Source organism: Pan troglodytes, chromosome 16, assembly GCF_028858775.2.
Source record: "Pan troglodytes isolate AG18354 chromosome 16, NHGRI_mPanTro3-v2.0_pri, whole genome shotgun sequence".
NCBI classification, from domain to species: Eukaryota; Metazoa; Chordata; class Mammalia; order Primates; family Hominidae; genus Pan; species Pan troglodytes.
Genome location: NC_072414.2, coordinates 68694760 through 68721419, shown reverse-complemented (window position 1 = coordinate 68721419; position 26660 = coordinate 68694760). Strand labels below are relative to the sequence as shown.

At 37.1% G+C, this 26660-nt stretch overlaps 1 protein-coding gene across 29 annotated transcripts in view; it reads left to right on the top strand.

The window, feature by feature from the left end:
* Positions 1 to 26660, top strand: part of SCAPER (S-phase cyclin A associated protein in the ER) — a 567113-nt gene that overhangs the window by 128926 nt on the left and 411527 nt on the right. For 17 of the 29 annotated variants that reach the window (XM_009429613.4, XM_054667826.1, XM_063795294.1 and 14 more), the window contains 7 exons: positions 2063 to 2325; positions 5222 to 5452; positions 12548 to 12718; positions 13982 to 14057; positions 14166 to 14283; positions 14548 to 14659; positions 25667 to 25807. In XM_009429613.4, the coding sequence (XP_009427888.1) occupies positions 2063 to 2325; positions 5222 to 5452; positions 12548 to 12718; positions 13982 to 14057; positions 14166 to 14283; positions 14548 to 14659; positions 25667 to 25807 (1112 nt within the window). The remainder of the gene's footprint in view (positions 1 to 2062; positions 2326 to 5221; positions 5453 to 12547; positions 12719 to 13981; positions 14058 to 14165; positions 14284 to 14547; positions 14660 to 25666; positions 25808 to 26660) is intronic. The other 12 variants (XM_523229.8, XM_063795293.1, XM_063795295.1 and 9 more) reach the window with 1 other exon arrangement.

Below are 26660 nucleotides of genomic sequence, written 5' to 3'. Positions count from 1 at the left end.
TGTGATTTGAATTGGTGTTTCTCTATAGGTAATATGTCTTCTGACTGCTTTCAATATTTTTTTGTGTGTATTTAGTTTTCAGAGGTTTAATTATGATTTTTCTTTGTCTTTAGTTTTGAGAGCTTTAATTATGATGTGTCTTACTATGGACTTTTTTGGGTTTATCATATTTGGGATTCACTTACTTTCTTGAATTCATAGTTTTCTCTGTTTCACTAAATTTAGGAATTTTTCAGCCATTATTTTTTCAATACTTTTTCAGTATTGAAAAGTATTTCTTTTTCCTATACTCTCCTTCTTGAACTCTAGTAACTCAAATATTGTCTCACAGGTTCTGAGATTGTTCTTGGTCTTGTGATACCTTTGCAGCAAAAGTATCAAACCAACTTCCATCACTTCCTTTCCTCCTACCGGTTTTATAAGCTCAGCTCCCTGCTTGGCCACCCTCACACTAAGGAGGGGAGAAGTGGAAGCAGGAGTGACTCATATCACCTTGTTACTGTAGGTTGGGGTGGGATCCTGGCTCCCTGCTGGGTTCTGCTGACATAAGGAAAAGGAAAGGGGGAATCCCAGTGTCAAACAAATCTGCCCCCCACTACTTTTTCTGCCTCCCACTACTTTTTCTGCCTCATTGATGCTGGTGATAGCAGAAGCTCAGCTTTCTATAGGGCCCTGCTGATACTAGGTGAGGGTGAGAGCTAGTGAGAGGAGACTTTGTTCACTATTGGGCCCTACTGATGCTACTTGGATAGGGGAATTGGAGTATCATCTATTTCTGTTAGGTGGGAGATGGAAGTTAAGCTCCCAGTTTACCCCTACTGAAACCATGGGGAACAGGGGTTCCGTTGGTGTTTGGCTGCAGTAGAGTGGATATTGCTAAAGAGATTTTCTGTTTTGTTAAGCCACCCTTTTTTCTATGCTTTGTCTTGGCAAAAGAGGCATTTCTTGATGCCTATTTTGTCTTTGCCTATTGATATTTTTGGAGACTGTTGAAGCATCCTGTCTGGAATACATAGGAGGCAGTAAGGAAACCCAGGGAACTCACCAGTTTGCTACTTTTCAAGTCCCCCAAATCCCAAGGCAGTCTACTGTAGTCTGTCTCTCAGAGTCTTCCAGTGCTTGATGTGTTTTATCTAGGGTTTTTAATTGTAAGATGGAGGGCCCGAAATGAAGGAATGGTTACTTCATTTTGGCCAGAACTGGAATTCTTTATATTAGCTTTGAAAGATTGTAATTAGCCAATAAAAATTTACAATTGGGGCTATAAGCACCACTATACATATAAATACCTCAACATTGTCATATTTTAGAGAAAGATTCTTATTTATTTTAGGCTATTTTTTGTGATTTTTTTTTAGGCTATTTTGGTGTGGCTTTGGACGTAGGCCCTTGGTTTCCATGTATATGTGGTGAAATATTAGACTAGATCCTCTGGGTGCTATCAATTAATATCCTATAATTTTATCCTAAAAATAGTTTATTTAAATCAACGTATGCTGTTGGTGCTGGGATAGAGGAAAGAACTTGGACTTTGGAGGTAGATGTTTGGATTCTGAAAGATGAAGAGACAGTTTTTATATGGCCATTGGGATGGACACCAGAACCAATGTACCTAGACTAGCATTTTGGCATTACCTTTACTCTGTGCGTGATCTGGGATAAATTACTTAATTTCTCTTTGTCTCAGTTTCCTCATTGCTTAAATGGGTATGATAATACTGATCTCATAGGATTATTGTGAAGATTAAAAGAGGTATTATATATAAAGCACTTAAAACAGTGCTCACACATAGTATTCACTATTTAAATATTTATTATTACTCACTGGCCTTAGGTCAGCCTTAATCTGAATTTCAGTTTTGTCATTTGTAAAGTAGGAATAATTATACATACATTTATTTAAATATGTATATACAAATATACATTTTGTATAATACTCTCATGTTTGTATATTAGTTATATTTGTTGGGAATTAAATTGGAAAATGTTTTTATTCTATGAGTTTCCAAATATTTTTATCATCTAAATAAATCTTGATTTGTTTTTTACTTTAATTGCATAGAACGGAAAGATGCTGAAGGATGGGAGACCGTTCAGAGAGGAAGGCCTATTCGTTCTCGATCAACAGCAGTGATGCCAAAAGTTTCATTGGCAACAGAAGCCACAAGATCAAAGGATGACAGTGATAAAGAAAATGTATGTCTTTTACCTGATGAAAGCATACAGAAAGGTCAATTTGTTGGAGATGGAACTTCTAATACTATAGAATCTCATCCCAAAGACTCATTACACTCTTGTGACCGTCCTCTTGCCGAAAAAACCCAGGTAGTACATTCTGAAAATCCTTTTACTGTCTTTTTCAAAGGTGTATGTGTACATGTGTACTGGAATGTCTTAGTTTTGTACTTCATTTTTTAACTTACTGTGAAAATTTTCAGGTCTATAGACCTACAGAAAAGTGGCAAGAATAGAACAACGAACTCCTCCCATACTGTTCACCTACATTCACAAATTAACATTTGCCACATTTTTTCTTTTCTCTTGTTGCATATTACACATACATGTTAAATGCTTAACATTTGAGAGTAATGTGCAGACATCATAAGCATTCACCTTTAAATCCTAGAGCATGGATCTCCAAAGAACAAAGACATTTATTTATATAACCACATTACAATTATAAAATTCGGAGAATTTGATATCTATGTATTATTTAATTTATAGTCTATATTTAAAGTGTTTTAGTTTTCCCAATAATTTTTTTAAATAGAATTTCCTCCAGGATCCAGTGTGGAATTACTCAGTTCATTTGGTATGTTTCTTTAATATCTTTCATTGGATATAGTTCCTCCACCTGTCTTTGTCTTTCATGACATTAATAGTTTTGAAGAATACATTGTAGGGTTTTTTTTTGTACATTGTCCTTTGTCCATAATTCAATTTAGCTTATGCATTTTTGATAGGAATAAAGTGATTGTCCTTAGTGTCACATCTAGAGGCATATGGTATCAGTTTGGTTAGGTTTGTTATTAACTTTGAGTACTTGGTTAAGGTGATGTCTTTGTGCCTCATTTGCAGTGTTAAAATTTGAACTTATTCTACTTACTGAAAATTGAGTGTAATTTGCTAATAATATTTAACATAATTCCTTAAAGTTAATATTCCCAGTATTTGTTCTGTGAGTTGAGTTGATGTTTATTTTACTTATTTGATGAACTAGTTTATACTTTTAGGTATTTGTTTATATAAAGGTTCAGTTCCGTTGGTGTAATTTTATGTAAAATGACTAATGAAAAATAGGAGCTTTTTTTAAAATATCATACTACAGGAACTAAATAGATCAGTTGTAAAATGGTTGTAATATCTTTGGTCCAGAATAATATCTGGTTTTTAAAATTCTCTCTCTTTTTACCTGTAGGATTTTTTCAGCTGGAAATGCTCCTCAAATTCCTTATCTTCCTTTACTGATGAGAATGACTCTTAACATTGTCTCCGATCTATAAACTCTTTAATGTGTATTGGTTTTATGCCTGTGTGAGATTGCAGATTCCTTTTGGGCAGTATTTTATGTTGCTTTTTAATTTCTAACAATATGGATGAGTCCTAAATGCATAGGAAGTAATTGGTATACATTTGTTGGATGTAACTTTAAGAAACTCTTTAGTGTTGTAAGCTGCATTAGAGATACTTAGTGAATAAACTACTTTTTATAATACTTAACCAACAGCTAGCATTTTTGCTGTGTTCAGCTAAAAATATAACTTAGTATAAAAATTATGCAGTGTGTGTAGTGAATAAACCTTTATGCTATTGAGATTTCAGGAATAATCTGTACATAGAACTTTTTGACAAGTAAACTATTGCTAAAATTTTTCAGTATAAAAGTTCACTGCTGATGGCAGCCAAGTTAATGATATTTGTTTTCTTCACTGTCATTCTAAAGATGGAATTAGCATATTAATGTCTTTACTTCATAGTTTAGCTTTGATTTTATTATAAAAATGATACTGAGTTTTTTAATAAGTGGGATTGAGTAGTGTACACATAAGTAATGCTAATATAAATATTGCCAAGAAGATTATAAACCATGGCGACTGACATATAAATAATGTTGATAGCAGTATAAACAATGTTATATCCTTTAAATAAGGCTTATGCTAAAATCAACACTTTGGGACACTTTAAGTTCTGACCAATAGTAGAATTTTTAAAGTAGTTTATGAGACTTAGCCAAGTTTGATATTTGTATAAATAATTAATCAAACTGGGGGGAGGTTTATGGCCACTGCAGCATTTATCTAATGTTTATTTAAGAAGTGATGGGAGTTTTAAATTCATAATTTTAGATTTTAGTTCTTTGACTTAGAGTATCATTGGAAAACACAGTACTATTGTTTCTCTTCTCTGTCCAAAGTAAAAATAAAGGCTTGACTCTGCTAAATTGGAAGGTTTTTAAAAAATGGGTATGTATTTAGCCTAAGCCACTGTTTGCTTTTTATATTGTATTTACATTTCTGTTGGTTTGTTATTAAATATTCCTAAAGGGCAATAGGGAAGATATCTAAATCTAAAGTGTACGAATGTCATAATGAGACACTACATGCTTTCAATCTTCACCCTTAGGTCATGCTTTTCTCTTTCAGATCTGAGAATTGGGTTCATGTACCATATGAATTTTTAACAAAGATACTTTGAGATCATGTTAATATTATCTGAAGAGAATAAGTTTTATATTTTTGTGTAAAATGCCCTCCAAATATATTGTTGTAAAAATTGGCTTCAGGATTTTTTCAAAAGTGCTGAATGTCCTCATTTGATATTAGACAGTCTTTGCAAAAGACCATGTGAATACTTTTGGTTGTATGAGTATAATACAGTGAATGAATGCCTCATACTTGTGACTAGATTTCATTTGCGAAGGATACAAAATACTCATCACAAATTGGCCTACTACAAGAAAATTACAATATAAATTGCTTAATTTCTTAGAAAACTTTGGATAGTGCCCAGTACATAGTAGGCATGCAAGTAAAATTTGTGCTTAATGGTCCCTGTCCTTTTGTTACACTTGAAACATACAAAAAAGATGAGTAAATTTTCTGTCATCCAGTCAAGTACCTCTTCTTCATAGTTAATAGGTTAAGCAAAATCATCTCTTCTTCTAAAGTGGAATAGTTGGTATTTTTTAATTATCTCTGATTCATTCTCTACGTTTTGTTAGTTCACAGTGAGTACATTGGATGATGTGAAGAATTCTGGCAGTATTCGAGACAATTATGTTCGAACTTCTGAAATATCTGCTGTCCACATTGATACAGAGTGTGTTTCAGTTATGCTGCAAGCTGGTACACCTCCTTTACAAGTAAATGAAGAAAAATTTCCAGCAGAGAAAGCAAGGATAGAAAATGAAATGGACCCTTCAGATATTTCAAATGTGAGTGCTGCTAACTTGGTAAGAACAACTTATCAGAATTCTGAGTATATTTAAGAGGCATAAACCCCAATAATAATAACTTGTATGATTTATACTTTTTAAAGCATTTTTATATATTTATTTCATTTTAACATTTTATTATTTTGGTAAACTTTTGATATAGTTAAGATTCTTATTTTGTAGAGGAAGAAAGTGAGATTGTGAGAGTTAAGTGACTTGTTCAAAATCATTTGGTTTGTATGTGATTTGATCAAATGCTCTTAGCCCAGAATTAAGAATCTAAACTAGTAACAATAAAGTCTTCTATGCTACGTCTAGCATTCTGATAGATGGGAAATGGTGTCTGCTAGACTTAGTTTTAAAAACTTTCTTAACAGAGTACTTTAGACAGCCACTATCATTTGCTTGGAGTTGGTCTTTAAGATGAAATTTATTTACCATCCCTATTCCAGAATCTCTAAAAATGCATTGATTTGTGATTATTTATAGATTTATGGTTTTGGATGATAACATATTTCTACCCATCTCTTCCTTTTGCTCATTTTAGTATTAAGATACTTGACCTGGGGATAATCCAGAATAAATCATGCTAACTTTGTTTAAAAACTAGCTTTCCAAAGAAATAGGCACATATAAAAAGCTGTGAAAAATTACTTAATTTTTACTTTTTAAAGGCTGCTGTGCACTATAATTTCTTCTAAAATTTAATGCCTAATGCTGACAGATCTTAACAACACATGGTATTAGGTAAAATTATACATTTTATAGGGATAATAACAGTAGAGATGAAACTTGATATAGGTTGTTTAAGGGTAAAAAGGAAAAGGTTATAGTAATACAAAAAACAAATGTTTAGATTCTTTTAATAAGGTAGAACAATTGATTTTCATCTTGTGTCTTTTAGTAATGAACATTTCTAAATGTTGAACATAATTATGCTCAAATAAGTAGTGAGTTTATTGTATGGGGTGGAATTTGGTCATTTATTTTGTTTTAGCAGTTGTATATCAAATTGTATATTTTTCAGTTTGATTCTGTGAGAATCAAATTTTAAAAGAGGAAAACTCTCATCCTTAAATAAGCATGAAATAATTAAAAATTCTTACCTCGTTTTTATTTTCATCACATATATAAACTTGCAGAGTCATAAACCCTTTTGGTTATTTTGAGGGTCAAATTTGCATACTTGAAAGAAAATAAATTCTGCTTTAATGTGGATATTAGTGTATTCTTAGAGGTGTTAAGAATACTTTTTGTTTTGTTTTGACAAACCAAGGGTGATAAGGTGATAAGCACCTTATTGTTTAGTTCCCAAGTGGAGAGTTACAGAGAATTCCTGTAGTGATGAGACAACTGTTTTTTCTTTTCTTTCTTTTTTTTTAAAATTATACTTTAAATTCTAGGGTACATGTGCACAATGTACAGGTTTTTTACATAGGTATACATGTGCCATGTTGGTTTGCTGCACCCATCAACTCGTCATTTACTTTAGGTATTTTTCCTAATGCTATCCCTCCCCCAGCCCCCCACCCCCTGACCAGCCCAGGTATGTGATGTTCCCCGCCCTGTGTCCATGTGTTCTCATTGTTCAACTCCCACCTATGAGTCAGAACATGTGGTGTTTGGTTTTCTGTCCTTGTGATAGTTTGCTTAGAATGATGGTTTCCAGCTTCATCCATGTCCCTGCAAAGGACATGAACTCATCCTTTTTTATGGCTGCATAGTATTCCCTGGTATATATGTGCCACATTTTCTTAATCCAGTCTATCATTGATGGACATTTGGGTTGGTTCCAAGTCTTTACTATTGTGAATAGTGCTGCAGTAAACATACATGTGCGTGTGTCTTTATCGTAGAATGATTTATTATTTATTTATTTATTTATTTTATTGATCATTCTTGGGTGTTTCTCGCAGAAGGGGATTTGGCAGGGTCATAGAACAATAGTGGAGGGAAGGTCAGCAGATAAACAAGTGAACAAAGGTCTCTGGTTTTCCTAGGCAGAGGACCCTGCGGCCTTCCGCAGTGTTTGTGTCCCTGGGTATTTGAGATTAGGGAGTGGTGATGACTCTTAACGAGCATGCTGCCTTCAAGCATCTGTTTAACAAAGCACATCTTGCACCGCCCTTAATCCATTTAACCCTGAGTGGACACAGCACATGTTTCAGAGAGCACAGGGTTGGGGGTAAGGTCACAGATCAACAGGATAAGAATTTTTCTTAGTACAGAACAAAATGAAAAGACTCCCATGTCTACCTCTTTCTACACAGACATGGCAACCATCCGATTTCTCAATGTTTTCCCCACCTTTCCCCTCTTTCTATTCCACAAAACCGCCATTGTCATCATGGCCCGTTCTCAATGAGCTGTTGGGTACACCTCCCGGACGGGATGGTGGCCGGGCAGAGGGGCTCCTCACTTCCCAGTAGGGGCGGCCGGGCAGAGGCGCCCCTCACCTCCCGGATGGGGCGGCTGGCTGGGCGGGGGGCTGCCCCCCCCCACCTCCCTCCCGGATGGGGCAGCTGGCCGGGCGGGGGGCTGATTCCCCCACCTCCCTCCCGGATGGGGCGGCTGGCCGGGCGGGGGGCTGACCCCCCCACCTCCCTCCCGGACGGGGTGGCTGGCCGGGCAGAGGTGCTCCTCACTTCCCAGTAGGGGTGGCCGGGCAGAGGCGCCCCTCACCTCCCGGACGGGGCGGCTGGCCGGGCGGGGGGCTGACCCCCCCACCTCCCTCCCGGACGAGGCGGCCGGCCTGGCGGGGGCTGACCCCCACCTCCCTCCCGGATGGGGTGGCTGCCAGGCGGAGACGCTCCTCACTTCCCAGACGGGGTGGCTGCCGGGCGGAGTGGCTCCTCACTTCTCAGACGGGGCGGCTGCCGGGCGGAGGGGCTCCTCACTTCTCAGATGGGGCGGTTGCCAGGCGGAGGGTCTCCTCACTTCTCAGACGGGGCGGCCGGGCAGAGACGCTCCTCACCTCCCAGATGGGGTCGCGGCCGGGTAGAGGCGCTCCTCACATCCCAGACGGGGCGGCGGGGCAGAGGCGCTCCCCACATCTCAGACGATGGGCGGCCGGGCAGAGACGCACATAACTTCCTAGATGGGATGGCGGCCGGGAAGAGGCGCTCCTCACTTCCTAGATGGGATGGCAGCCGGGCAGAGACGCTCCTCACCTTCCAGACTGGGCAGCCAGGCAGAGGGGCTCCTCACGTCCCAGACGATGGGCGGCCAGGCAGAGACACTCCTCACTTCCCAGATGGGGTGGCAGCAGGGCAGAGGCTGCAATCTCGGCACTTTGGGAGGCCAAGGCAGGCGGCTGGGTGGTGGAGGTTGTAGCGAGCTGAGATCACGCCACTGCACTCCAGCCTGGGCACCATTGAGCACTGAGTGAGCCAGACTCCGTCTGCAATCCCGGCACCTCGGGAGGCCGAGGCTGGCGGATCACTCGCGGTTAGGAGCTGGAGACCAGCCCGGCCAACACAGCGAAACCCCGTCTCCACCAAAAAAATACGAAAACCAGTCAGGCGTGGCGGCGCGCGCCTGCAATCGCAGGCACTGGGCAGGCTGAGGCAGGAGAATCAGGCAGGGAGGTTGCAGTGAGCCGAGATGGCAGCAGTACAGTCCGGCTTCGGCTCGGCATCAGAGGGAGACCGTGGAAAGAGGGAGAGGGAGAGGGAGACTGTGGGGAGAGGGGAGAGGGGAGAGGGAGGAGAACTTCTTAGGTGCCCTCTCCAGAAACACTTATTAAAAATAATAAATTAGACAGTAAGTTTAATCCTCAGGATGCATGAATGAAATCCCACGACAACAGTTGTGCATCAGGCCTACCTAACGAGGCTGGAGCAAAATGCTGAGGGCGCCAGAGGGATATATAGACAGAAAATTCCTTGGGTGCACTGGAGATGTTTCCTGACGGAGACACCTTCTCTGAGATGTGCTCCATGGTAACAGCAGTTGGTATGATCTTTGTAGCAAGCTTGATTAGGGTATGACCCTGGGAACCTGGAAAAGCCCAGCACTTTCCAGGGTAGACATCCGGCTGAAGAATAATATCTGGAGGCATTTCATGATTTAGGAAACCTATCCCATGCCAGTACAATTTTGCTTTATTATTTTTATAACTTTCTGAGGTCCCAGCTTCAATGATGGAGGCTCCTCATCTTTTGTTGTTGTTGTTGTTTTGAGATGGAGTTTCGCTCTCGTCACCCAGGCTGGAGAGCAGTGGCGTGATCTCTGCTCACTGCAACCTCCGCATCCTAGGTTGAAGCTATTCTCCTGCCTCAGCCTCCAGAGTAGCTGGAATTCCGTAGAATGATTTATAATCCTTTGGGTATATGCCCAGTAATGGGATCGCTGGGTCAAATGGTATTTCTAGTTCTAGATCCTTAAGGAATCACCACACTGTCTTCCACAATAGTTGAACTAATTTACACTCCCACCAACAGTGTAAAAGCATTCCTATTTCTCCACATCCTCGCCAGCATCTGTTGTTTCCTGACTTTTTAATGATCGCCGTTCTAACTGGTGTGAGATGGTATCTTATGTGGTTTTGATTTGCATTTCTCTGATGAGCAGGATGATGAAAATTTTTTCATGTGTCTGTTGGCTGCACAAATGTCTTCTTTTGAGAAATGTCTGTTCATATCCTTTGCCCACTTTTTGACGGGGTTGTTTTTTTCTTTCTCTGTCTTTTTTTTTTTTTTTTTTTTGAGACAGAGTCTCACTGTGTCCCCCAGGCCGGAGTGCAGTAGTGCAGTCTTGGCTCACTGCAAGCTCCACCTCCCAGGTTCACTCCATTCTCCTGCCTCAGCCTCCCGAGTAGCTGGGACTACAGGCGCTCGCCACCACGCCTGGCTAATTTTTTGTATTTTTTAGTAGAAACGGGGTTTCACCATGTTAGCCAGGCTGGTCTTGATATCCTGACCTCGTGATCCACCTGCCTCGGCCTCCCAAAGTGCTGGGATACAGGTGTGAGCCACCACGCCTGGCCAGGTTGTTTGTTTTTTTCTTGTAAATTTGTTTAAGTTCTTTATAGATTCTGGATATTAACCCTTTGTCAGATGGGTAGATTGCAAAAATTTTCTCCATTCTGTAGGTTGCCTGTTCACTCTGATGATAGTTTTATATAAATTGAATTGTGTAAGCTTTGCTTGACTTCTTTCACTCAACATATTTATTTTGAGATTTATCCATGTAGCTGTGTGTATTAATATTTCATTCTGTTCATTGACTTTACTAGTATTCTGTTACATGCATGTAACACAATGTTTGTTCATTCACTTGCCCAAAGACATTTGAATTACATCTTTCTTTAATGAATAAAGATGCCACGAACGTTTTTGTATACAACTTTATGTGAACATATATACATTTTTTTTTTTTTTGAGAAAATACCTAGATCAATTTTGTTGATAGTATTGTTCAGGTCTTCTATATCCTTACTAGTTTTTTGTTTACTTTTTCTGTCAGTTGAAAGAGGGGTACTGAAATCACTGACTGTAACTGTGGATCTATTTCTTTTCTAACGACTGTATTGAGATCATAATTTACGTATAATACAATCCATCTGTTTGAAGTTTACTGTTGTTTTTTAGTATATTCTCCATAATCAGCTTTAGCACTCTTTCATCACTCTAAAAAGAAAACCCAGTGCCCATTAGCAGTTACTCTCTTTCACTCCACCCACACCTGCCACTACACTGCTTTCTCTCTATATAATTTTGCGTATTTTAGACATTTCATAGAAATGAAATGCAATATGTGGTCATTTGTGACTGGCTTCTTAGCATATTTTAGAGGTTCATTCATGTCTTAGTTTGTCTCAGTACTTTGTTCTTTTTTGTGATCAAATAGTCCACTGAATGAATGAATATACCACATTTTATTTATTCATCAGTTGATGGACATTTAGGTTGTTTCCACTGTGCTATTATGAATAGCACTGCTTTAAGTATTTGCATAACAGTTTTTGTGTGGGCACATTTTTTATTTCTCCTGGATATATATCTAGGAGTGGAATTGTTGGGTTATATGAACTCTATGTTTAACCATTTGAGCAACTGTCAGACTGCTTTCCAAAGTGGTTGCATCATTTTACATTCTCATTAGGTTTATATTTTTTTGCATTTCTATAGGTTTTTGCCTTATATATTTTGAAGTTCCGTTAGGTCTATAAACATTTAGGACTGTTTTGTTGTCTTGATGAATTGACCCTTTTATTATTATAAATTGGTCTTCTTTATTCCTGGTGATATTTTTTGCACTGAAATCTGTGTCTGATGTTAATACTTCAGCTTTCTTTTAATTAGCATAGACCTTTTACTTGTAATCTGTTTTTTTCCTTCTAGGAAACATATAGCTCAGTCTTATTTTTTATCCAGTTTGATAATCTCTGCCTATTACATGTTAACATTTACATGTAATATAATTATTGACATAGTTTGTTTAAATCCACCATTTTATTATTTGTTTTCTCTGACTTGTGTTCTTCCTTCCATTTTTAATTTTTTAATAATTTCATTTTATCACCTTTGATGGCTTATTAACCACATGTTTGTTTTGTTATTTCAGTGTTTGATTTAGGGTTTCTAGTATACATCTTTAGCTTCTCATGAGGATTTATTAATTAATGAATCTCATGCATATTTTTATTATTTGCAATGCATTTTTTAAAGTTAGGTGTATGTATGTTCAGAAAGCATCATCACCAGTACAGCATATATTCTTTCCATGTTCCCATTATAGTATACTATTTTGGTTTTATATTTAATGAGTATATTCAATCTATAATTGTTTTGAATTTTGGCACTCAAATGAAATTCACACTACCTGTTATTTATATAATTTCACAGTTTCTCATACATAGCTGTCTGGTAAATAAGGCAAGTCATTGATTATTGTTCCATTTTATGGAATACCAAGTAGGTTCTTGGTTTTTAGAAGCTTCTAACGCACACAGCTAGTAAGTGGATGAGCCTGTATGGAACCCCAGCTTTTATGATTCTAGATCAATACAATTTTATGTATACTGTTGAGTTCATGTTAGAACATAAAAAACGATTACTTTCCAGTCAAGTGATCATTTTTCTTTTTGTTTATGTGTTTTTAACTTTATAGTCCATGGCAGAAGTCCTTGCTAAAAAAGAAGAGCTAGCAGATCGTCTAGAAAAGGCCAATGAAGAAGCCATTGCTAGTGCTATTGCTGAAGAAGAACAGTTAACTAGAGAAATTGAAGCTGAAGAAAACAATGATATTAACATTGAAACTGACAACGACAGTGATTTTTCTGTGAGCTTTTAGACTTTTTAACATAACTATTCAAAATTTATATTTAGAAACAAAATTATCTGGGCCAGAAAGACTTGGAGTCCATCTAGTCCTATTTAGAATTATTTATTTAAAAATCATGTTCAGTAATCATAACTATTATTCTCAGGGTGATTTAGACTTACACAATAAACAATAGCAAATCTTTTGTTAGCACTTTACCATTACTATTTTCATGTATGATACAGTTGACAAGTTAGAAGTTGTTATTGTTATTTTACCAGTCAAGAAATTGAGTCTGGGCCGGTTGTGGTGCCACATGCCTGTAATCCCAGCACTTTGGGAGGCCAAGGCGGTAGGATTGGTCAAGGATAGGAGTTCGAGACCAGCCTGGGCAACATAGCAAAACCCCGTCTCTATTAAAAAAAAGTTAAAAAATTGAGTCTGACATAAAGTAAGAACTCCACATTACTGAGATTATAATTTATAGAAAGTGAAGATGAAGCTAAGGTATTTTACTTTTGTATTCTATTAACAAAAAGTAGGCTGGGTGTGGTGGCTCATGCCTGTAATCCTAGCACTTTGGGAGGCTGAATCAGGTGGATCACAAGGTGAGGAGTTCGAGACCAGCCTGGCCAATATGATGAAACCCCATCTCTACTAAAAATACAAAAATTAGCTGGGCGTGGTGGCAGGTGCCTGTAGTCCCAGCTACTTGGGAGGCTGAGGCAGGAGAATAGTTTGAACCCGGGAGGCGGAGGTTGCAGTGAGCTGAGATCATGCCACTGCACTCCAGCCTGGGCGACAGAGTGAGACTCCATCTTAAAAATAAATAAATAAATAAGCAAATGATACACTACCTTCTGTTACTAAGTGCTTAGGATATATATGTTAATGATGGGAATTTGTTAAAGAATAAAATAACTTTAAATGTTTTACATATTGGTTTATTAAATTTTAATGCCAAACAATCTTCAATTCTTCAATATTTGCTTTGTATATGTTAGCATTTATGTAGTAATAGGATAAGGCCAATATATTTCTTAAATTTACTTCATTTGTCTCTGCTGTTAATGGCTGCTAGGCTCTTAAAATGAATAGGCTGTAGTATTTTAACTTGACAATTATTTTGATTGTACTGGTAGGTACCTTTTTCCTGGTTTTCAACTGTTGGTTAAATAGAATATATTAACAATAGGTAGGACATTTTCATGTATAGTTCATTTTCTAAAGTTGTAATTGTGTTCAAAGATTTGATTTTCAACTTCCCTTATTACATTTTAGGCCAGCATGGGCAGTGGGAGTGTTTCTTTCTGTGGTATGTCCATGGACTGGAACGATGTCCTTGCAGATTATGAAGGTATTGTGTATATGCATATTGGGTGTGTAGTACAGTGTTCAAAAGTTTGTTCTCAAATGTTTTATAGACCTATGTGGTTAAACAATAATAGTATTTTTTTCTGAACAGCTCGTGAGTCTTGGCGCCAAAATACATCCTGGGGGGACATTGTAGAAGAAGAACCTGCTAGACCTCCAGGGCATGGAATTCACATGCATGAAAAACTTTCTTCACCCTCTCGTAAAAGGTCTGGCATTTGAAAATTAATTTGAAATGGTTCACAGCAAGGAAACTAGCCACTCTTGACTGTTAAATAAAATTGCTACGTGGCATTTTTGGACACATTACTTCAGGACAGTTTCAGATCCATTGAAAAGTAACAAAGCTTTCCCGAAATGTTGGGCCAAAATTAGTTTTGTATACTTTAAGAACTATGAAGTCTAAAGAACACTGTTTCTGGCCTTATCATGTAAACATTTCATGTCTCTTGTCCATTTGTTTGTATTAATAGAACAATTGCAGAATCTAAGAAGAAACATGAAGAAAAACAAATGAAAGCACAGCAGCTAAGGGAAAAGTTACGCGAAGAGAAAACATTGAAGCTTCAGAAATTGTTAGAAAGGGTGAGTTTTTATTTTTTAGGAAATTATGATAGTCTGAAGTTGCTGGGCTTATTTTCAACTCTACTTCTGGTCTGAGAGAAGCTAAAATAACCATAAAAATAATTAGATTTGCTAGGAAATAAAAGCATTTTAATCTATTGAATCTAAGAAGGTTAACTATTAAAAAATCGTCATTTTCAAATTATCTAGTAAATTGATATTTTGCAGGGTTTGCGTGGATTATTAAAGCTCTACTTTTGCCGTTTTCATTGGGGGGTTTCCTTGGGGAGGTTTGTCTAAAGTGTAGAATGACCTGGTAGGACAATTTGGAGCCTAAGACTATCAGTTTGTAGTGTGTTTGCCCATGGCCAGCCCTGGTCCTTGCTCTTGGCTCTGGTTTTTACTTCTGTTTATGTATCTGCAGCCAACTCCTTCAGCTAGAGGAATGCAGGCTACTGCCCTGTCCCACAGTTGTTGTCAATCCATGTCCATATGCAGTGGGCCAAATAGCCATGCACACACATGGCCACAGCTGGCCATGGCCCCCATTGCCACATGTATGCCTGCAACCAAACTCCACCTGGCCTCTGCCACCACCTGCCTTGGCTCCCACCTACCAGGGATGCTCACTTCTTAACACAGAGGTGCTGCTGGCAGCCACTGCCTACACCCTGTAGCTTTTGGAGCTGAGGACTGCCCTGTTACTGATATTGCCAACTCTAGCTCCCTGAGCTGCCACGCCAATGCATACATATAAACCAAGAGATGTTGTACTTCCCCGCACTTTGGCACTCTGCGTGCCAGTAGGCTTAGTGCAACAATATGCTCCTGCATTCCCCACAAGTCATTGCTCCCATCTGAGCAATTGACTATCCTTTCTGAAGCCAGTCCATAAAGACTGGAGAAGGTGACTGCTTCTTTAAGTGCATAGACAGCAATGCAAGGATACAAAGAACATGAAAAATCAGGAAAACTTGATACCACCAAGAGAACACAATAAATATCCAGCAAGCAACCCAAACAAATGACGATCCATGAAGTCCCTGACAAAATATTCAAAATAACTCTTGAAGGTCAGTGAACTGTGAGAGAACACAGATAAATAATGTAACAAAATCAGGAAAACAACATAAAAACAAAATGAGAACATCAAGAAAGTGAAGCCGTGAGAAAGAACCAAACAAATTCTAGAGGTGAAGAATACACTGAAGAAACTAGAAAATGCAGTAGAGAGCTTCAGCAACAGACTCAGTGAAGCAGAAGAAAGAATCAAGAGAACTTGGAAACAGGTCATTTGGAATTACCCAGTAAGAGGAGAGAAAAGAATGAAAAAAATGAAGGAAGCCTCTGGGATTTATGGGACACTGTCATTGAATGAATATATGCATTATAGGGATTGAAGAGAAGCAGGCAGAAAGCCTTTTTTTTTTTTTTTAAAGAAATAACCCAAAACTTCCTAAATATGGAGAACAAAACAGATATCCAGACTCAAGCTCGTAGAACCCCACAACAGTTAAAGAAGTCTACATCAAGACTTATTATAGTTAAATTGTCAAAACTCAAGAGACAGAATTTTGAAAGCTGCAAGAGAAAGGCAACTCATCTCATACAAGGGAAACCTGCCCCCCCACCACCCCCCGCCCCAGAAATGATCAGTGAATTTCTCAACATGAATCTTCCAGGCTAGGAGATAATGGGATGTTACATTCAAAGTACTGAAAGAAAAAAACAAAACCCTGCCAGCCATGATTACTATACCCTGGAAAGCTATCCTTAAAAATGGAAAGGAGATAAAGTCTTTCCCAGACACATGAAAATTGAGGGAGTTTGTCATCACTAGGCTTGCCTGAGAAGAAATGCTAATGGAGTTCTTTAAATGGAATAGAAAAAATGATAAACACCAATGTAAAAGCGTATGAAGGAAAGTATGTAAAGCTCAGGAGTAAATGTACAGTCAAATATAGAATAACATAATACTGTAAGGGTGGTACAGAAATAACTGGTAACCCCAATATAAAACTTTAAAGAAGGCTGTGTGTGGTGACTCACACTTGTAATCCCAGTACTTTAGGAGGCTGAGGTGGGAGGATCACATGAGGCCAGGTGTCTCACACCAGCCTGGATGACATAGCAAGACTTCATCTCTACAAAAATAAGGAACAACAAAAAAATTATCAGTTATGGTGGTAGGCACCTGTAGTCCCAGCTACCTGGGAGGCTGATGCAGAAGGATCGCTTGAACCTGGGAGTTTGAGGCTGCAGTGAGCTAGGATTGCACCATTGCACTGCAGCCTGGGAAATAGAGCAGCATCCTGTTACTAAGGTAGGGTGGGGGAGGGGACTTAAAAGACAAAAAGGTATTAAGAGTAAGTATAATGACAAAAAATTGATAATGGATTCACTGTGTGAAAAATAGTAAACTCTGACTTCAAAAACACATAGTGTAATGGTAGGTAAAAGTGCAGAGTTTTGTAGGCCATTGAATTTAAATTAAATTCAAATTAAATTAAAGTAGACATCAAATTAAAGTAGACAGTTGTAACCACAAGGGCAAACCTATTGTAAATAAACAAACACAAATGCTAAAGAGAAATCAAACCAAACCATTAGAAAAAAAAAGCCCACAATCAAATAAGAAATGAAGATAGCAATAGAGTAAGGAACAAAAGCCTGCAGAACAAAGAGAAAATAAGTAGCAAAATGGCAGTAATAAATCTGTACTTACTGTTAATATTACTTCAAGTGTAAATGGATTAAACTCCCCAATCAAAGGGCATAGAGTGGCTCAGTGAATTAAAAAAAGACATACCCAACCATATGCTGCCTTGAACAGACTTGGCTGAACACGAAGGAATATCTTATTCCATGTAAATTGTAACCAAAAGAGAGCAGAAGTGGCTAAACTTAGACAAAACAGACTTTAGGACAAGAAGTGTCCCTAGAGAGGAAGAAGGCCATTAAATAATGATAAAAGATTCAGTTTAACAGGAGGATACAACAATTTAAATATATTTGCACCCAGCAACCTAACACATAAATATATAAAACAAATACAAATCTGAAGGGAGAAAGTGGCAGCAATACAATAACAGTAGGAGACTTCAGTGGTCCACTCTCAATAATGGATAGAACATCCAGGTAGAAAATCAATAATGAAACAGCTGAATTACAACAGTATACACTAAATGTGCCTAAGAAATATGTACAGGATTTTCTACCCCCAAATCAGCAGAATACTCATTCTTCTCAAGTGCACATGAAACGTTCTTCAGAATAGATCATGTGTTAGGTCACAACACAAGTCTTTAGAAATTTAAGAAGATGGAAATCATACCAATATCTTTTAGACCGCAGTGGAATGAATCTAGAAATCAATAACAGAAAATAGGAAAATTAGCAAAAATGTGAAAACTAAGCATACAGTTGAACAACTATTTGGTAAAAGGAAATAAAGGGGAATTTAAATAATGCCTTGAAGCAAATGAAAACAAATATAACTCCCTAAAATTTGTGAGATGTAGCAAAACAAGACTCTGAGGGAAGTTTATAGTAATAAATGCCTACACTAGTTTTCTAACTCACAGAACTAGAAAAAGAAGAAACAAAACTAACCCCAAAGTTACTGTATGGAAAGAAATAACGATTAGAGCAGAAATAATTGAAATGCAAAAGAGAGAAAAATGATGGGAAAAAATCAACAAAACGGTGGTTTGTTGGAAAGAAAAAAATCAAACTCTTAGCTAGTCTAAGAAAAAAAGACTCAAATAAATTAGAAACGAAAGTAGAGTCATTACAATGGATAACAGAGAAACAAAAAGGATCATAAAGAACTATTATCAATAATTCTATGGCACCAAATTGGATAACCTTAGAAGAAGTGGATAAATTCCTAGAAATATACAACCCAACATGACTGAATCAAGAAGAAATAAAGAGCCTAAACAGACCAATAACAAATACAGAGATTGAATCAGTAATCAAAAACCAACAAAAAAAGCCTAGGGCCAGATGGCTTCACTGATCAATTCAATGAAACATATAAAGGAGAAGTAGTACCAACCTTTCTTGAAATTTTCTGAAAAATAAGAGGGAACACTTTTGTGAAATAAGAAATATTATATTGGTCTCTGCCCCTGGTTCCTGACATAGAGCTCCTAAAACTCTGGTAGATAGAAGCACTAGGATAATATTGTTTTTCCAATATGTGATCTTTGACCCTGGTTCCCAACAGATAACTTCTATCATCTTTGTAATTTCTTGAGTGATAAGAGCAGCTGAAACAGAGTTACTAAATGCCTTGGGCTTTGCTGAGTGATAGGAGCATCTTTTGTTGTAATAAGGGTACTCTTGGTAGTGTCCTGAATAGCCTCAGAATTGGTGCTGGCTACCAGAACTTCAACCTCCAGGTTTGGTTGATTGCCAAAGCCAGTGATTTAATAGATCATGCCTCTGTAATGAAGCTTCCATGAAAAATCCCTAGAACAGACTTTGGGGAGCTTCTGGGTTGTTAAACATGTGAAGGTGGCACACCTGGAGAGGGCATGTAAGTTTCGTGTCCCTTCTTCACACTTTGCCTTAGGCATCTTTTCCATCTGGCTGTTTATCTGCATCCTTTAAAAGTTCCTTTGTAATAAATTGGCAATAGTAAGTAAAGTGTTTCCTTTAGTTCTGTGGGCCACTCTAGCAAATTAATCAAACTTGAGGAGACAGTTGTGAGAACCCCAATTTTATAGCTGGTTTGTCAGAAGTATGGGTCAGAACTTGGGACTTGTGATTAGCATCTGAAGTTGTGGGGGCAGTCTTGTGGGACTGAGCCCTCAATCTGCGGGACCAGGTAGATAATGTCAGAATTGGATTGAATTATATGACAGCTAGCTGGCGTCAGAGAAGTGGTCAGTGTGAGGAAAAACCCCATAAAAATCTTGGTGAACAGAATTGTTATTGTGTTGTATGTGAGAGTAGGAAAAACAATTTAGTTTTTCCTATCTCTTACAACTCCCAAACTTGTATTATGAGGCCAGCATCACTCTGATTCCAAATCTAGATAAAAACACAAGAAAGGGGAAAACTACAGACCAGTATTCCAGATGAACATAGATGCAGAAATCCTCTTTAAAATACTGGCAAACCAAATTCAAGAATACATCTACAATCATACCATGATTGAGTGGTATTTATCTCTGGAATGTAAGTATGGTGAAATATACTAAAATCTATAAATGCAATATACTACATGAATACAATGAAAGACAAGAAACACACTAATATTTCAATAGATGCAGGATAAACACTTGACAAAGTTCAATATCCTTTCATGAAAAAACCCTCAACATACTAGGTATAGAAGGAACTTTACTCCACACAATATAGGCCAATGCTGTTGTTTTAATGTTTATTCCTTCCAAAACACATACTGAAGTTTAATTGCTATTGTAACAATATTAAGAGGTGGGTTCTTTAGGAGGAGATTAGGTTATATTGCCTCTGCTCTTATGAATGGATTGATACCATTATTGTGGAAGTGGGTTCTTATTGCAGGAGTGGGTGCCTTATAAAAGGTTGGATTCAGCTCCCCATAGTGCCCATGCCACCCTTTGCCCTCTCTTGCCCTGTTCCTTTCCTCCAGGGTTGATTTAGTAAGAAGAACCTTATCAGATGCCACCACCTTGATATTGGACTTCCAATCTCCAGAACTATTATACGATAAAGTTCTTTTTTTAATAAATTACCTAGTTTCTGATATTCTGTTATAGCAGCACAAAACAGACTAAGACCGCCCATATATGAACAACCCACAGTTAACATCATAATTGGGAAAAACTGAAAGCTTTTTCTCTATGATTTGGTAAAAGGCAAGTATGCCCACTTTTACCATTTCTCTCCAACATAGTACTAGAAATACTGGGAAAAGCAAGAAGAAGAAATGAATGCATTATATGGGAAGGGAAATAAGTAAAATTATCTATTTGTGGATAACATCATAAATATAGAAAACCTTAAAGATTCCACAATAAACTTTGAGAAATAATATATGAATTCAGTAACGTTTAGAGATACAAAATCAACATGCTTAAGAATCAGTGGGGTTTTCATACACTAACCATGAACTATATGAGAGAGAAATTAAGGATACAGTTTTCTTTATATTAGCAACAAAAAGAATAAAATACTTAGGAATTAACTTAAGCAGGGCGGTGAATCACTTGTATAGTGAAAATTATAAATTTATGAAAGAAAATTTAAAGCAGCAAGTAAATAGAAAGATATCCCTGTTCATGGATTAGAAGAATTAATATTTTTATAATGTCCATACAGCCTTAAGTGATCTACAATTTCAGTGCAATCTCTATCAAAATCCCAACCATTTGTTTTTAGAGAAATAGATAAACAGTCCTAAAGTTCATATGGAGCTCCAAAAGACCCCAAAGATTGAAAGTCATCTTGAGCAAGAAGAACAAAGGCTATAGTCATAACACTTTCTAACTTTAAATTTTATTATAAAAGTATAGTAATCAAAACAGTTTGGCACTAGCATACAAACATACACACAGACCAATGGAACTTAATAGAAAACCCAGAAATAAACCTATGCAATTATGGGCAACTGGACTTTGACAAGGATGCTGAGAACATACAATGGGGAAAGCATAATCTTTTCAACAAAGGGTATTGGGAATACTGGATATCCACGTGAAAAAGATTGAAATTGGACGCTTATCTTACACCATGCATAAAAATCAACTCAAAATGGATTAAAGGCTTAAACATAAAATCTGAAACCATATAACTTTTAGAAAAAAACTGGCAGAAAAACCTTATTGATCTTGGTGATAATTTTTTGAATATGACAGAAAAACACAGTCAACAAAAGCAAAATTAGACACGTGGAATTATATCAAATTAAAAACCTATAGAGCAAATGAAAAAATTATCAAAATGAAAAGACAGCTGTGGAATGGGAAAATATTTGTAAAAAATAGATAAGGCATTAATATCTAAAATATTTGAAGTACTCACACAACTCAGTGGCAAGAAAACAGCCTGACTCAAAAATGGGCAAAGGACTTAAAGAGACACTTCTCAAAAGGAGAAATCCAAAAGGCTAACAGGTACATGGAAAGGTGCTCAGCATCTATAATGATCAGGGGAAATGGAAATCGAACTTGAGTGAAATATCACCTGACACTTGTTAGGATGGCTATTATCAAAATGACAAGAGGCAAGTATTGGGGAGGATGTGGAGAAAATGGAACCCTTGTATGCTGTTGGTAGGAATGTAAATTAGTATAACCATTATAGTAAGCAATATGGAATTTCCTCAAGAAATTAAAATAGAGCCTGTCATACGATCAGCAGTTCTTCTTCTGGATATATATCCAAAGGAATTGAAATCTGGATCAAAAAGAGATACCTGTGCACCCATGTTCACTGTAACATTATTCGTAATAGCCAAGATATGGAAACAACCTAAATGTCTGCTGACGAATGAGAAAAATATGGTATATATTTGAGTGTGTGTGTGTGTGTGTGTGTGTGTGTGTGTGTATAAAACAGAATATTATCTAGCCTTAAGAAGAATGAAATTTTGACATTTGTGACAACGTGGATGGAGCTAGAGGATATTAAGCTAAGTGAAATGAGAGAGAGATGCTGCATGATCTCACTTCTATGTGGAATATGGGAAAAAGTCACATTCATAGAAGCAGAGAGGGGAGATGGAGTGATATTGGTCAAAGGGTACAAAAGTTTGACTTATGCAAGATTAATAATTTCTGGTGAGGTAATGTACAATATCATGACTGTAGTTAACAAAAAACAAAATACCTGAAAACATAGGAAACATTGGGTTTATTCCTGGAATTCAAAGATATTCCTTCATTAGAAAATCTATGAATGTAATGGGATATAAACTGATTAGAAGAGGAAAACCATTATTTTCAACATCAGGGAAAGATGATCAAGTTTGGGTAAGTGGAGCACTAATTATATTTACAGAAGAGAGTCTGTGTATTTAGAGCAGAATAACTATTGATCATTGCGGTAAGTGGAAATAACATGGGCTCTGGAGATAGCCAACCAAGTTTAAATCTTGATTTTATCATATAATAAGCTATGATTCCCTGAGCAAGTTACTTAACATTATTGTATTTCAGTTTCTTTTTCTGAAAAATGACAATTATAATTATTAACCTGTTGTGATGCTTAAATGAGGCAAGCATGTAAAACAGTAACATAGTGCTAGGTTGGATGTTGTTTAATATACAGTCACTCTTATAACTGAGTACTGTGTTATCTATGCTGTATTATAAATGACAGAAAAACGTAGCTTAAAACAGCAAACATTTATCAGCTCACATTTTTCTGTGAAAAAGGCAACCAGGAATTGCATAATGATTCTTCTATTGTTTTTTTTTTAGAGTCAGGGACTTGCTCTGTCTCCCAGGATGGAGTGCAGTGATGCAGCATGGCTCACTGCAGCCTAGAACTTCTGGGCTCAAGCCATCCTCCTGCCTCAACCTGCTGAGTAACCAAGATTACAGGCACATGCCATCTTGCCTGGTTAAATTTTTAATTTTTTTGTAGAGACAGGGTCTTGCCATGTTGCCCAGACTGGTCTCAAATTCCTGGCATCAAGCAATCCTTTAACCTCGGCCTTCTAAAGCACTGGAATTCCAGGCATGAGCCATCATACCTGGCCATCATTCTTGCCCTGGGTCTTTGATGATTTTTTTTTTTTTGAGACGGAGTCTGGCTCTGTCGCCCAGGCTGGAGTGCCGTGGCACAATCTCGGCTCACTGCAGCCTCCACCTCCCGAGTTCAAGCGATTCTCCTGCCTCAGCCTCTTGAGTATCTGGGATTATAGGCGTGCACCACCACACCTGGCTAATTTTTTATATTTTTGGTAGAGACGAGGTTTCACCATGTTGGCCAGGCTGGTCTCGAACTCCGGACCTGAAGTTATCTGCCTCCCAAATACTGGGATTACAGGCGTGAGCCACTGCTCCTGGCCTGATGAATTTTTAGTCAAGCTATCAGTCAGGTCATAGTCATCTGGGTCTGGAGGATCCACTTCCATACTCATTTGTGCAGTTATTTGCTGGCCTTCGTTCCCCTTTGGCTGTGGGCCAGAAACCTCAGTTTCTTGCCAAGTATACCTTTCTACAGCCCAAGTGTCTTCATGACATGGCCAGTGATTTCTCCATAGAAAATCAGAGAAAGAGTGGGGGAGAGAAAGGAAAAAGTACCCAAGAGAGTTGATAAAATGAAGTTGTGCTGAGTTTTATAGCATCGCTTTTGCTGTATTCTTTTGGTCACAGTCCTGATACAATATGGGAGGAGATTACATAAGGATCTTAAAACCAGGTGGCTTAGATTAGTGGGCACCATCTCAGAGGCTCCATACTACAAGTACCTAACACAGCATGTTGAAAGATATATGGCCACTATATTGTAATTACAGGTGAACTCTTTCGTTACCTTCTGGTATTAGGAATATAAATATGCATGGGTTAAGCATATTATTTGGGTTACTTTTAGTGCGTGATTTAAATTTGGGAGAAATAGTTGGACCACATAATCTGAATGTTCATAAAAATGCGTTAGGTAGCACAAGATTCTGTTGAATACAGTAGTAAAGTTGACTAGGACTGTAAGAAAATTCTTTGATTTTTCTTTTTACTTGAATCTCAAGAATTTGTCATTAGATGAATAGATTTGATATGAAAAGCAGTCTCTTGTGGGGTTCTGCAAGAGTCAATGTATTATTTTAATTTTAGCTTAAGAGAAGTGCTCTAACACAATCACAGTTCTTCTCTTACTGTGTTTTTTAATGCCAGCAAAATTATAGTATATTTTCTTTTATCTAAATATGATCTCCAAGTATTCATGCAAGAAAATCATAGATTAGTGAAAGTATACAAGACTTTAGATGTTTTCTGGTTATTTTCTCATCAATGTAGGTATCCCTTCAATTAATTTTAATGGCAACTTTCATCTTCCATTTGTATGATGGATTATTGTTTTCAACACTGTTTCACATGAGTAATATCATCAGATCACCATAATAACTCTATGATGTACACAGGGCAGGTACTGAACCTCATTTTATAGAAGTAAAAACAATCTAGGAGAGGCTAAGTGTTGTTTCTAGTGTTACACAACCAATAATTTGCAGAGCTAAGGCTTTAAGGACATGTCATCTGGCTCTTAGTATAGTGCTATTTTTGTATCATACTTTTTTGGATGGTTCAACACAATTATTGAGAGAAAAAACAATTAAAATGTTAGGTTTTTTCCACTCATATTGACCCATCTTCTGATTTTCTATAATTTATTTTCATTGGTGCTGAATCTTATTTCCTGGAGCACAGAACAAGCTTTTGCTTCTTCTGTTTGAGATTGTTTTAAGGAATTAAAATTTTAAGGGTTAATTTCTTAAAATAACATCAAATAGCAATTACTACATCTATCTTTTTTTGTAGGTGAAACCCTCTCTGTTCCTTCAGAGAATGTTTCTTATGCAAATAATGTGATTTGTTAGATGTCATTTTTCAGTTTCTAGGATAAAATTACTTATTTTTCTTGAATGTGGGTTACATCATAGAGATGTTAACATTTATAAGGACAAGAATTATACACTATATTCATTTTAAACATACTCATGGTAACAGTACAAGAATAATAGCAAATATTTCTGTAGAGGCATGTCTAAGCCACTGTTCTGAGAGTTTTATGAACCTTCAAATAATCCTGTGAGTTAGGTAATGTTATTTTTATTTCCTGTTTATAGGTAAGGAAACTGAGACATAGGCTAAAAAAGTTGTCTAGATTATGCAGCTAGTAAGTGGCCAATGTAGATTATGAATTCAGGTAGTCTGGCTTCATAGTCTGTGTCCTTAATTGTTAGTCATGTTGCTGCACATTTTTCCACGCTTAGAGTTTATATTTCATAAGCCATTTACTTGTTTGTACTTCTTTTAAATGATTGTATATATTGAAATTAAGGATGTGATAATTCACTATACGTAGGAGAAGGATGTCCGGAAGTGGAAGGAAGAATTGCTAGATCAACGACGCAGGATGATGGAAGAAAAATTACTTCATGCTGAGTTTAAGCGAGAAGTGCAGTTACAAGCAATTGTGAAAAAAGCACAAGAAGAAGAAGCTAAGGTATATCATAAGAGCTTTAAATGTTGACTTAATTACCCAAGTACTTTTTTGAATTGTTATATAATAGTAATAGAAGATAATGTTTATCCAATGTTTATTCTGTTGTAGAATAACAGCATTTTACACACTCATTTAAAACTTACTAGGTGCAATATTTTATCCCTTTGATAATTCTATGAGCCATCTATTATTATTTTTACAACCCTATAAAGGTATAATTGATAGAGAATAAGCAGCACATATGTAAAGTATTCCATTTGATGAGTTTTGACATGTATATATCCTTGAAACTATCAGTACAATGAACATAATACACAATTCCTCTTTGTAATTCATTCCTTCATTCAACTCTATTATCTAATTACTGATCTGCTTTCTATCAGTATAGATGTTTGCTTTTTCTAGAACTTATGTGCATGGAATCATACAGTATCTATTCTTTTCTCTGGCTTTCCCTCATAACAGTTACTTTGAACTTCATCCATCCTGTTGTGTGTGTGAATAGCTCCTTTCTTTTCATTGCTGGGTCATTCCATTTCTTTACGTATGGAAATACCATAATTTGTTAACCCAGTCACTTGTTGATGGACATGTGTTTTCTTTCCAGTTTTTTTCTATTACAAATATAGCTGCTGTGGGAATTCATGTATACATCTTTGTGCAGATGTGTACTTTCATTTTTATTTTATAAAAACCTAGGAGTGGATTGGTGTATAGCATCTTATAATAGGTTCATGTTTAAGTTTTACACATGGTTTTCCATACTAGTTAAATATTTTACATTCCTACCAGCAGTGAATGAGAGTTCTAGTTGTGCCATATTCTGACCAGCACTTGACACAGTTACACATTT